Source organism: Hyla sarda, chromosome 8 (assembly GCF_029499605.1).
Source record: "Hyla sarda isolate aHylSar1 chromosome 8, aHylSar1.hap1, whole genome shotgun sequence".
Lineage (NCBI taxonomy): Eukaryota > Metazoa > Chordata > Amphibia > Anura > Hylidae > Hyla > Hyla sarda.
In genome coordinates, this window is record NC_079196.1 from 138,131,664 (window position 1) to 138,143,591 (window position 11,928).

Below are 11,928 nucleotides of genomic sequence, written 5' to 3' on the forward strand. Positions count from 1 at the left end.
CCATCCTCCTATCTCGACCTCCTATCCCGACCTCCTATCCCGACCTCCTATCCCGACCTCCTATCCCGACCTCCTATCCCGTCCTCCTATCTCGTCCTCCTATCTATCCCGTCCTCCTATCTCGACCTCCTATCTCGACCTCCTATCCCATCCTCCTATCCCGACCTCCTATCCCGTCCTCCTATCTTAACCTCCTATCCTGTCTTCCTATCTCAACCTCCTATCCCGACCTCCTATCCCGACCTCCTATACATAGTTACATAGTTACATAGTTAGTACGGTCGAAAAAAGACATATGTCCATCAAGTTCAACCAGGGAATTAAGGGGTAGGGGTGTGGCGCGATATCGGGGAAGGGATGAGATTTTATATTTCTTCATAAGCATTAATCTTATTTTGTTCCAGGAATGTATCTAATCCTGTTTTAAAGCTGTTAATTGTTCCTGCTGTGACCAGTTCCTGAGGTAGACCGTTCCATAAATTCACAGTCCTCACGGTAAAGAAGGCGTGTCGCCCCTTGAGACTAAACTTTTTTTTCTCCAGACGGAGGGAGTGCCCCCTCGTCCTTTGGGGGGGTTTAACCTGGAACAGTTTTTCTCCATATTTTTTGTATGGGCCATTAATATACTTATATACGTTTATCATATCCCCCCTTAAACGTCTCTTCTCAAGACTAAACAATTGTAACTCCTTCAATCGCTCCTCATAGCTAAGATGTTCCATGCCCCATATTAGTTTAGTCGCGTGTCTCTGCACCCTTTCCAACTCCGCAGTGTCCCTTTTATGGACAGGTGACCAAAACTGAACAGCATATTCCAGGTGAGGCCGTACCAATGCTTTATAAAGGGGGAGTATTATGTCCCTGTCCCTTGAGTCCATGCCTCTTTTGATACATGACAATATCCTGCCGGCTTTGGAAGCAGCAGCCTGACATTGCATGCTATTCTGTAGTCTGTGATCTACAAGTACACCCAGATCCTTCTCTACCAGTGACTCTGACAGTTTAATCCCCCCTAAGACATACGATGCATGCAGGTTATTAGTACCCAGATGCATAACTTTACATTTATCCACATTGAACCTCATTTGCCAAGTGGATGCCCAGACACTTAGTCTATCCAAGTCATCTTGTAACTTATGCACATCCTCTATAGACTGTACTGTGCTACAAAGCTTGGTGTCATCTGCAAAGATAGAAACAGAGCTGTTAATACCATCCTCTATATCATTGATAAATAAATTAAACAACAGCGGTCCCAGTACTGAACCTTGGGGTACACCACTAATAACCGGGGACCAATCAGAGTACGAATCATTGACCACCACTCTCTGGGTACGATCCATGAGCCAGTGTTCAATCCAGTTACAAACTAAAATTTCCAAACCCAAAGACCTTAACTTACCTGTCAGACGTCTATGAGGGACAGTATCAAATGCTTTAGCAAAATCCAGAAACACTATATCCACAGCCATTCCTCTGTCAAGGCTTCTACTCACCTCTTCATAAAAGCAAATTAGATTGGTTTGACAACTTCTATCCTTAGTAAACCCATGCTGGCTATCACTTATAATACAATTATCCCCTATGTATTCCTGTATGTAATCCCTTATAAGTCCTTCAAACAATTTACCCACAATGCACGTTAAACTTACCGGTCTATAGTTTCCTGGGGAAGACCTAGAGCCCTTTTTGAAGATTGGCACCACATTCGCCTTGCGCCAGTCCCTTGGCACAATACTAGACACCAGAGAATCTCTAAATATCATGAACAGGGGTACAGATATTACTGAACTTACCTCTCTAAGAACTCTTGGGTGTAGTCCATCCGGTCCTGGGGATTTGCTTACATTTATATCACTTAACTTACCTTGTACCATCTCTACATTAAGCCAGTTCAGTACATTATATGATGTGTTACCAGCACTGACCTGGCCAATGTCAGCTCCTTCTTCCATAGTGTATACAGAACTAAAGAACCCATTCAGTAGCTCCGCCTTCTCTTGATCGCCTGTGACAACCTCCCCATTATCATTATTAAGGGGTCCTACATGCTCTGTCCTTGGTTTTTTTGCATTTATATATCTAAAAAAATATTTATGATTAGTTTTGCTTTCTTTGGCCACCTGTCTCTCATTTTGAATTTTTGCTGTTTTTATTACATTTTTACAGATTTTATTAAGCTCTTTGTACTGTTTAAATGTTATCGCTGACCCATCAGATTTGTATTTTTTGAAGGCTATTTTTTTGTTGTTTATTGCTCTTTTAACATCATGTGTCAGCCATGTAGGATTTAGTTTCAATTGTTTATATTTGTTCCCCTTTGGTATATATTTAGCTGTATAGTTATTTAGAGTTGATTTAAAGATGTCCCATTTACCTTCTGTATCAGTATTTGAGAACACCTCCCCCCAGTCTATGTCCTGTAGTGCAGCCCTCAGCCCAGGGAAATTTGCCTTTTTAAAGTTATATGTTTTTGCCTTCCCCGCCTGTCTTTGTTTTCTACATTTTAAGTCAAAAGTAACTATATTGTGGTCGCTATTACCAAGGTTTTCCCGCACAGTTACATTACCAACCAGCTCTGCGTTGTTGGAAATGATCAGATCCAACAAGGCATCACTTCTTGTTGGGTCCTCCACAAACTGGCCCATAAAATTATCCTGCAATAAATTTAGGAATTGTCGCCCCTTTGTAGTTTTAGCCAACCCCGGACCCCAATCTATATCTGGATAGTTAAAATCTCCCATTATTACCACTGTACCTGCCCGGGCGGCCCTCTCTATTTGTTTATGAAGCCGAACTTCTATCTCTTCAGTGATATTAGGGGGTCTGTAGATTACCCCAAATATAATTTTTTCAGTATTTCCCTCCTTTTGTAATTCTACCCACAATGATTCCACATCCTCAGAATCATCACACACTATGGCATCGTTCACACTGACTTTCATACCACTTCTTACATACAGACAGACTCCACCACCTTTTCTGTTCATTCTATCCTTGCGAAACAATGTAAACCCCTGCAGATTGACAGCCCAGTCATGCGAGGAGTCCAGCCATGTCTCAGTGACCCCAACTATATCAATATGTTCCTCCAGTATCAAGGCCTCAAGCTCCCCCATTTTATTTGCTAGGCTTCTGGCATTTGTGAACATACACTTTACATTTCCATCCTTTATGTTATTGGGGTTAATGGGATTCAAGGGTGTAAGTTTTATTTTCCTATGAAGCCTATTCCTATTAACTATTCTAACCCCTCCCTCCGCTCCACCCCCAGGTACATTTATAATTCCCACCTCTCTATCTACACTATCTTCCCCCTCTTTGCTGTAGGTTCCCTCCCCCCAAGTCCCTAGTTTAAACACTCCTCCACCCTTCTAGCCATCTTCTCCCCAAGCAAAGCTGCACCCTCCCCATTGAGGTGCAGCCCGTCCCTACGGTAGAGCCGGTAACCGACAGCGAAGTCAGCCCAGTTCTCCATGAACCCAAACCCTTCCTTCCTACACCAGCTTCTGAGCCACTTGTTTACCTCCCTGATCTCCCGCTGCCTCTCTGGTGCGGCTCGTGGTACTGGTAGTATTTCAGAAAAGACTACCTTGGAGGTCCTTGCCTTAAGCTTGTGGCCTAAGTCCCTGAAATCATTTTTAAGGACACTCCACCTACCTCTTACTTTGTCATTGGTGCCAATATGTACCATGACTGCTGGGTCCTCTCCAGCCCCGCCCAACAACCTGTCAACCCGATCCGCGATGTGCCGAACTCGTGCGCCAGGCAGACAGCACACTGTTCGGCGATCCCGGTCTTTGTGACAGATTGCCCTGTCTGTCCCCCTAATAATTGAGTCCCCCACCACTAGTACCTGTCTGGCCTGCCCTGTACTCCTCCCTCCCTCCTTACTGGAGCAGACACCCCCCTGGCGGTCAGAGGCGGTATCCTGCTGCAGTTCTGCTAGCTCTGTAATGGCATCCCCCTCATCTGCCAAGCAGGCAAACTTGTTGGGGTGTGCCAGTTCAGGACTAGCCTCCCTGACACTTTTTCCCCTACCCCTCTTTCTAACTGTAACCCAGCTAACTGCCTGACTGTCCTGCAACTCCGTCCCACTGTCCTCCCCCACCTCTATTCCCGAGAGTGCCTGCTCAGTGAGCAGGAGACTCCTCTCCATGTTGTTAATGCTTCTCATTGTTGCCAGTCGCCCCTCTAGATGCAGGATCTGGGCTTCCAAACGGACAACTAGCACACATCTCGCACAACAATATGCACCCTCAAACTGTTGTTCAAGGATTGCATACATTGAACAGGATGTACATTGGACTGCATTTTCCAACATGGAGGCCATCTAATTATGGGGATTTCACAAATGTATAGGAAAAAACAGACAGTCAAAATGACACTTAAAATTTTTTGTAGACCTTGTGGGTTCAAAAATTAAAACTCACAGCGATCTCAACCTCCTGCTTTCAAACTCCAGTTTTTGAAACTCCTCTTTCACGCCCCCTCTTACACAGCAACACTCAGAAGAGCAAGCTCTCAATAAGAGTCCCAAGCTAAGATTTATACACCTGTGCCCAATCTACTCCTCCTCCCCCTAGAGGTGGAACAGAGAAAAAAAAAAAAAAAAATGAAAAAGGGTGTTTAAACTCTAACAGTTATCCCACTATGTGCAAAAGAGAAAAACTTACCCAAAATAAGAATGTGGGCTATAGGCAGTCGCACCCACTCCACAGATTCACTCCGCACAACAGATAATCACAGTTTTTGAAACTCCTCTTTCATGCCCCCTCTTACACAGCAACACTCAGAAAGAGCAATCCCGACCTATCCCGACCTCCTATCCCGACCTCCTATCCCGACCTCCTATCCTGACCTCCTATCCCGACCTCCTATCCCGACCTCCTATCCCGTCCTCCTATCCCGACCTCCTTTCCCGTCCTCCTATCTCGACCTCCTATCTCGTCCTCCTATCCCGACCTCCTTTCCCGTCCTCATATCTCGACCTCCTATCTTGACCTCCTATCCCGTCCTCCTATCTCGACCTCCTATCCAGACCTCCTATCCAGACCTCCTATCCAGACCTCCTATCCCGTCCTCATATCCCGTCCTCCTTTCCAGACCTCCTATCCCGACCTCCCATCCCGTCTTCATATCCCGACCCGTAATATGTGTACCAGGTATTGAAATAGCTCCAGCCGTACGGAAATTATATGGGAACATACATTTCCCATTGATCTTAATGTATGGGACATTAAACAAAAACCCAGACCCTCACAAATGGGGGTAGTTAAGGGTTAAATTAACTATCCTATATTTTAAGTGGACATATAAGTAACATGTGACCAAGTATTATCGAAATATCTCCAGCCGTTTGGAAGTTATGCGGTAACATATATTTCCCATTGACTTGCATGGGACTTAAAACATAAGCCCCGCCCCTGGCAAATGGGGGTGAGTAAGGGTTAAATTACCTATCCTATATTTGTTGTTGACATATGAGTAACATGTGTGCCAAGTTTCATGTTAATATCTTAAGCCGTTTGAAAGTTTTTGTGGAACATACATACACACACACACACACTTTGAGTTTTATATATATATAGAATAGTTTTGCTTTCTTTGGCCACCTGTCTCTCATTTAGAATTTTTGCTGTTTTTATTACATTTTTACAGATTTTATTAAGCTCCTTGTACTGTTTAAATGTTATAGCTGACCCATCAGATTTGTATTTATTTGAAAGCTATTTTTTGTTGTTTATTGCTCTTTTAACATCATTTGTCAGTCATGTAGGATTTAGTTTTAATCGTTTATATTTGTTCCCCTTTGGTATATATTTAGCTGTATAGTTATTTAGAGTTGATTTAAAGATGTCCCATTTACCTTCTGTATCAGTGTTTGACAACACCTCCCCCAGTCTATGTCCTGTAGTGCAGCTCTCAGCCCAGGGAAGTTTACATATAATTCACTGGAATATTAACTATTTGAGGGGTGACTAGGGGATGACTAGGGATGCGGACCCCCACAGTTCCTAGGAACTCTGACTTTGGGGACCCCTAACCAAAGTACAGTATGCAATACGGTACCGGGACACCACATGTGTAAATGTCCGAACTATAAAAATATATAGATATCTAAAAATCGAATTAAAGCGCACGGTCAATGGCGTACGCGCAAAAAAAAAAATCCAAAGTCCAAAATAGCGTATTTTTGATCACTTTTTAAATCATAAAAAAATGAATAAAAAGCGATCAAAAAGTCCGATCAATGCAAAATTGGTACCGATAAAAACTTCTGAATACGGTATAAAAAATGAGCCCTCATACCGGCCCGTACGTGGAAAAATAAAAAAGTTATGGGGGTCAGAAAATGACAATTTTAAACGTATAATTTTCCTGCATGTAGTTATGATTTTTACAGTTATGATTTTACAGTTAAAATGATACCCTACTTATATAGGTTTGATTTTGTCGTACTTCTGAAAAAAATCATAAGTAGGGTATCATTTTAACCGTATGGACCTACAGACTAAAGAAAAGGTGTCATTTTTACCGAAAAATGTTTTGCGTAGAAACGGAAGCCCCCAAAATTAAAAAATTAAAATTTTTTCTTCAATTTTGTCGCACAAATTTTTTTTTGTTTCGCCATGGATTTTTGGGTAAAATGACTAATGTCTCTGCAAAGTAGAATTGGTGGCACCAAAAATAAGCCATCAGATAGAATTTTATGTGCAAAATTGAAAGCGTTATGATTTTTAGAAGGTGATGAGGAAAAAATGAAAATGCAAAAACAGAAAAACGCTGAGTCCTTAAAGGGCAACTGTAGTGGAACACTTTTATATATGCCCGGGCCTCAAAAATAAACAAAATAAACTCATACATACCTTCCTACGAGCCCCCGTTGGTCCGGCACAGGCCTCACGGTCCGGCAGTGCTGACCTCATTCCACTTCCTGGGGACGGGGACGCTGCAGAGTTGTCGGCGTATCACCGGCCGCAGCGATGTTCCGCCCTGGTCTGTGATAGGCTGAGCCCACTGTCATGTAAGGAGCTCTGGCTGGCTTCTTACATGACAGTGGGCTCAGCCTATCACAGGCCGAGGCGGGACATCGCTGCGGCCGGTGATACACCGACGGCTCTGCGGAGTCCCTGTCCCCAGGAAGTGGAATGAGGTTAGCACTGCCGGATCGTGAGGCCTGTGACGGACCAACGGGGGGCTCGTAGGAAGGTATGTATGAGTTTATTTTGTTTATTTTTGAGGCACGGGCATATATAAAAGTATTCCACTACAGTTGTCCTTTAAGGGGTTAAGCTGAGCCCCCATTGAATTTATAGACCTAGTTATCTAGATTACACGTGTTGCTTCCACAGAGGTCAAAGTTCATCTAGCTTACACGTGGTGCTTGAAAATGATTCTTATTGGTTGAGCAACATCCCCTGACTCGTGTTGGGCCAACCATGCCTTTGCATACCGCTCCGCTAAGCACGATTGTGCGGTTTGACCACACTGCTTCCACATACCTGTGTAACCCTCCGCTAAGCGCTTTTGCATACCCGCATACCCCTGCGCTAAGCACCAAAACAAACCTTTTTATATGTTGTACATCTTAGAAAAACAATCTAATATACGTCTTTAAAAAAAATAATTACATTTTATTAGAGAAAACTGTCTTTGAAAATCATTCTACTATGGGTCCCCATACCTCTTGGGACACTGAGGAGTCCCAAAGCAGCATTAGCTTGTCCACGAGTCATGGACAATAGATAACTGTTGGGCAAGGCTGCTTAAGGGACTAGCACTCTGCCGTGCTCGCTCCTGTCCTGCCACTCTGCCTGGGGCAGTGCGCTGCTGCCAGGAGCTAGCATTTATGAAATTACAGCATAAACGCTGCTGAGGACCATACATCAGTGTTTCCCAAGCAGGGTGTCTCCAGCTGTTACACCTGAGGGTGATGGGGACCTGGGAACGGCGCGGGCACTGGGGCCGCCTTGTCCCCCTGCAGAGAACCAGGCCTCATGAAGGTCTCACCATGGACCTTCCGCACAGGCCTACCTGGCCAGCTCTAAGAAGATTCCTTGTTATTTAAAACTTAAGAATTATTAAGGCAACTGTACTCTTGGAAACTTTCAGTGCAGCAGCATTTGTTTTTACCCTTCTTCAGGTGTGTGCCTCCAAATAATCCTCGAAGCTCTACTGGCAGTTTTTTTGTTTTTTTTGCTCTGATATGCAATGTCAGCTGTGAGACCTGGGGGTTATCTTTCCAAATCATGTTCGGGCAACTAAATTTACCACAGGTGACTCAAATCAAGGTGTAGAAGCATCTTTAAGATGATCAAGAAAAATGAAATGTAGCTTTGGGGGGGGGGGCTTCCAAGTGTCATAGCAAAGGGTTTGAAAACGTCTTCTAATGTGCAATTTTATTTTTTATTTTTTGAAAAAATTGTTAAACATTTCAAAAATTCTGTTTTCACATTGAGTTATTGAGTGAAGAATGATGGGGAACATATATTGTGGCCTAGTGCTAAAGAAAATTAATTTGCGGAACAAGTAAAAGGATGTGAAAACTTACCGAATGCCTTGTATATACTGTGTTTAACCAACTACAGTAAATGATTTTGAGCCAAAGACCCAAATTTGCAAAAAAATGTAAATAATTTAGCCTTTAAGGGGGTGGTTCTCTCAAATTATTGCTCAGGATGGTGCCCAGCATGGCTCCCCATCTCTGTCTTGGAACCTAGCACGGCTTCTCATCTGTATTCTCATCCAAAGCATGGTTTTGCACCTCATTCGTGGTTCCTCTGCCTAACACAACAAGATGATGTTTGCACTTTTCCTTTCCACTGCCTCCTATCCAGTTATCCAGCATCTCTCCCTTAATGTCCCTTACAAGTCTCTTCCTCCTTCTGGTTTGGTGATGGGGCGCAGGGAAGACCTGTATCTAGATGATTCAGAGTAAAAATATTTCCAATGTGTGTTCTTATCAAATGGGTTTCCACAGAAATTTTTGTTTAAAAAAAAGGAGCAGCTTATAAAAGACTAAAATGTGAGGAAAATGTGCCACAAAAAAAAAGTAATCTAAATGAGATGGGGTCTTTTCAAAGGGGGGAGGGGGAATGTCTTTTCAGAAGGTTTAACTGTAACTAGATTGCACATGTCAGTTAAATCAATGGCCAAAAATTATGTACACATTTTGAAAAATCTTTTTTTGTGTTGTTAATTCTTACTGTCTGTTTCTTTTGCAGCAAATTGTTGAAGATTACAGCTCAGCTTCAGCTCCCTTTTTCAGTTTTAGTTGTGGCCTTTGGGCAGCTTCATTTATACAGAGTACCTTATTTTATTACATTTTCTCTTTTTCTACATTCATTGTCATGCTTTATATAGTTTGTGATATTGCAGTTTAAGCTTGATTTTTTTTTCTTTTTAATCTGTTAAATAAATCTAATATTGAACTATAAAATAAATTTTCCTAAGATTAGGTCTTTTCACATTAATGATTTGTAATAAAATTTTATATTGCTGAAAATTAAAGTACATTTTTGTGAATAACGTAACTGGTTTTTAGAAATGTATTTTAGCGCATTTTTTATTGTACACATTTTTTTCCTTTTAAAAGGTTTGTCCAGGGGCATACATTTTTTTTATATACAGTGCTGTTAAAAAGTATTTGCCCCTTCCTGATTTATTATTTGTTTTGCATATTTGTCACACTTAAATGTTTCAGATCATCAAATGTTTCAGATCAACAAATTTTAATATTACACAAAAATAACCCAAGTAAACACAAAATGAAGTTCTTTAGTGATCATTTCATTTATAACAAATTTTAATTTTACACAAAGATAACCTATAAATATTTGGATAGCTTTTTTTCACCCATAATAAAAGTATGATAAAATAAATTAGGAAAGGGGCAAAAACCTTTTCGCAACCCACTATAGTAATAGACCCTCACCGGATCCATGTGCAAAAGACACTTTACTTTATTTTCTTCAGTGCAGGTTAATATATTCCATACATGTGGACGTAGGAGATGAAACAAACGCTATGAGTCAGGACATCACTGGGAGACAGCCATTGCACGTGCTCAGATATGCTTCATCAGACCCTTTTTTCACTTTTGCACAACACTAGTTCCCTGCAGCTTCTGGTTTTTCATCTGGTCCTCTGTGAGTCATCTCTGCAAAAACTGCCCACTCGGCCAATCACTGGCTGCAGTGGTGTCCCACCACCGTCAATGATGGGCTAAGTAGGAAATTCCTGTTGTGAGTAGGAGTGGAAAGTGGATGACTGGATGATGTCCAGTGGGGGACCAGTGTAGATATGCCCTTTATATATGCCATATATATATAAAAATGTATGTTTCTGGACAGCCCCTTTAAACTAAATGAAAACAGGTATCTCTTATGTGGATTACAGTGTTCAGAGCAAAAGTATCACAAGTGTAAAACCTTTGGTGCCTTAATTTAATTGAGTAAAATCCGAAAAAATAGGCTGTCAATCATTTATGCCTAGAAAACCCCTAAAGGGGTACTCCGGTGGAAAACTTTTTTTTTTTTTTTTAAATCAACTGGTGCCAGAAAGTTAAACAGATTTGTAAATTACTTCTATTTAAAAATCTTAAACTTTCCAGTAATTATCAGCTGCTGTATGCTCTTTATGTTCTTTTCTGTCTGACCACAGTGCTCTCTGCTGACAACTCTGTCCATTTCAGGAACTGTCCAGGGCAAGTCCCATAGCAAACCTATCCTGCTCTGGACAGTTCCTGACATGGACAGCTTGAAATATGGTCATTGTACTTGGGTAACTCACCAATTTTGTTCTATTCTGCCATGACTTAATTCAAGGATAATTTTTGCAAACAACTTAAACTTTACAAGAAAATTATATACTCAGTTGTCAAGCATAAAGGGAGATGTTATTTCACAGTGTGACACTGTAAGCACTGATTGGACAGCGTGAAACTACCCCCCCCCCCCATTGTGAAACACCCAGTGCAGGTCTGTGTTTGCTCCTCCCCTTGGCTCTCCGAAGATTGCCAAAGGCAAGCGAAGGCAAAAAAGGATGTACCCACTTCCTTCAGCTCCCCTCCCTCTGCTCGGAGCAGCTCCACCTTCATTGTATCCTCTGTCAACACTGTGCATTTCTACGTCCTCCGTATGGCTGCGGTAAAATGAAGGCTGCTTTACATAATGAACGCTGAACACTACATTTCTACATCCTCGCTTGGAGGATACAATGAAGGCTGAGCTTCTCAGAGCTGAGGGAGGTGTGTACATCCTCTCTGCCCTGCCTTAGCTCCCCTTCGGAAATCTTCGAAGATCCAAGGGGAGGACCTCACACCAGCACCTCACACCAGCCCACAGATCGTGGGGGGGCGTTCCAGCAACTGGACCCTCTGTGATCTGACATCTTATCCCCTATAACCCTTTAAAGGAGTAGTCCAGTGGTGAACAACTTATCCCCTATCCTAAGGATAGGGGATAAGTTGCAGATCGCGGGGGGTCCGACCGCTGGGGCCCCCTGCGATCTCCTGTACAGAGCCCCGACAGCCCGCGGGAAGGGGGCGTGTCGACCTCCGCACGAAGCGGCGGCCGACACGCCCCCTCAATACAACTCTATGGCAGAGCCGAAGCGCTGCCTTCGGCAATCTCCGGCTCAGCCATTGAGTTGTATTGAGGGGGCGTGTCGGACGCCGCTTCGTGCGGGAGTCGACACCCGCTATCTGGCCGGAGAGCCTGGCCCCCGTACAGAGAGATCGCAGGGGGCCCCAGCGGTCGGACCCCCCGCGATCTCAAACTTATCCCCTATCCTTAGGATAGGGGATAATTTTTTCACCACTGGACTACCCCTTTAAGGGTGGAGTAACCCTTTAAAGACACAGCTCATTTGGGCTTTAAGAACACAGCCAGCTTCATTGTTGCATCTTTTTTTTTCTTTCTCGTT

At 42.9% G+C, this 11,928-nt stretch overlaps 1 protein-coding gene across 5 annotated transcripts in view; it reads left to right on the top strand.

Annotated features, from left to right (window-relative positions):
• PGAP1 (post-GPI attachment to proteins inositol deacylase 1) overlaps window positions 1-10,548 on the top strand; it is a 1,221,194-nt gene extending 1,210,646 nt beyond the window's left edge. For all 5 annotated transcript variants that reach the window (XM_056536018.1, XM_056536017.1, XM_056536020.1 and 2 more), the window contains one exon: window positions 9,228-10,548. In XM_056536018.1, the coding sequence (XP_056391993.1) occupies window positions 9,228-9,366 (139 nt within the window). In that variant the 3' untranslated portion in view covers window positions 9,367-10,548. The remainder of the gene's footprint in view (window positions 1-9,227) is intronic.
• The last annotated feature ends 1,380 nt before the right edge of the window (window positions 10,549-11,928 follow it).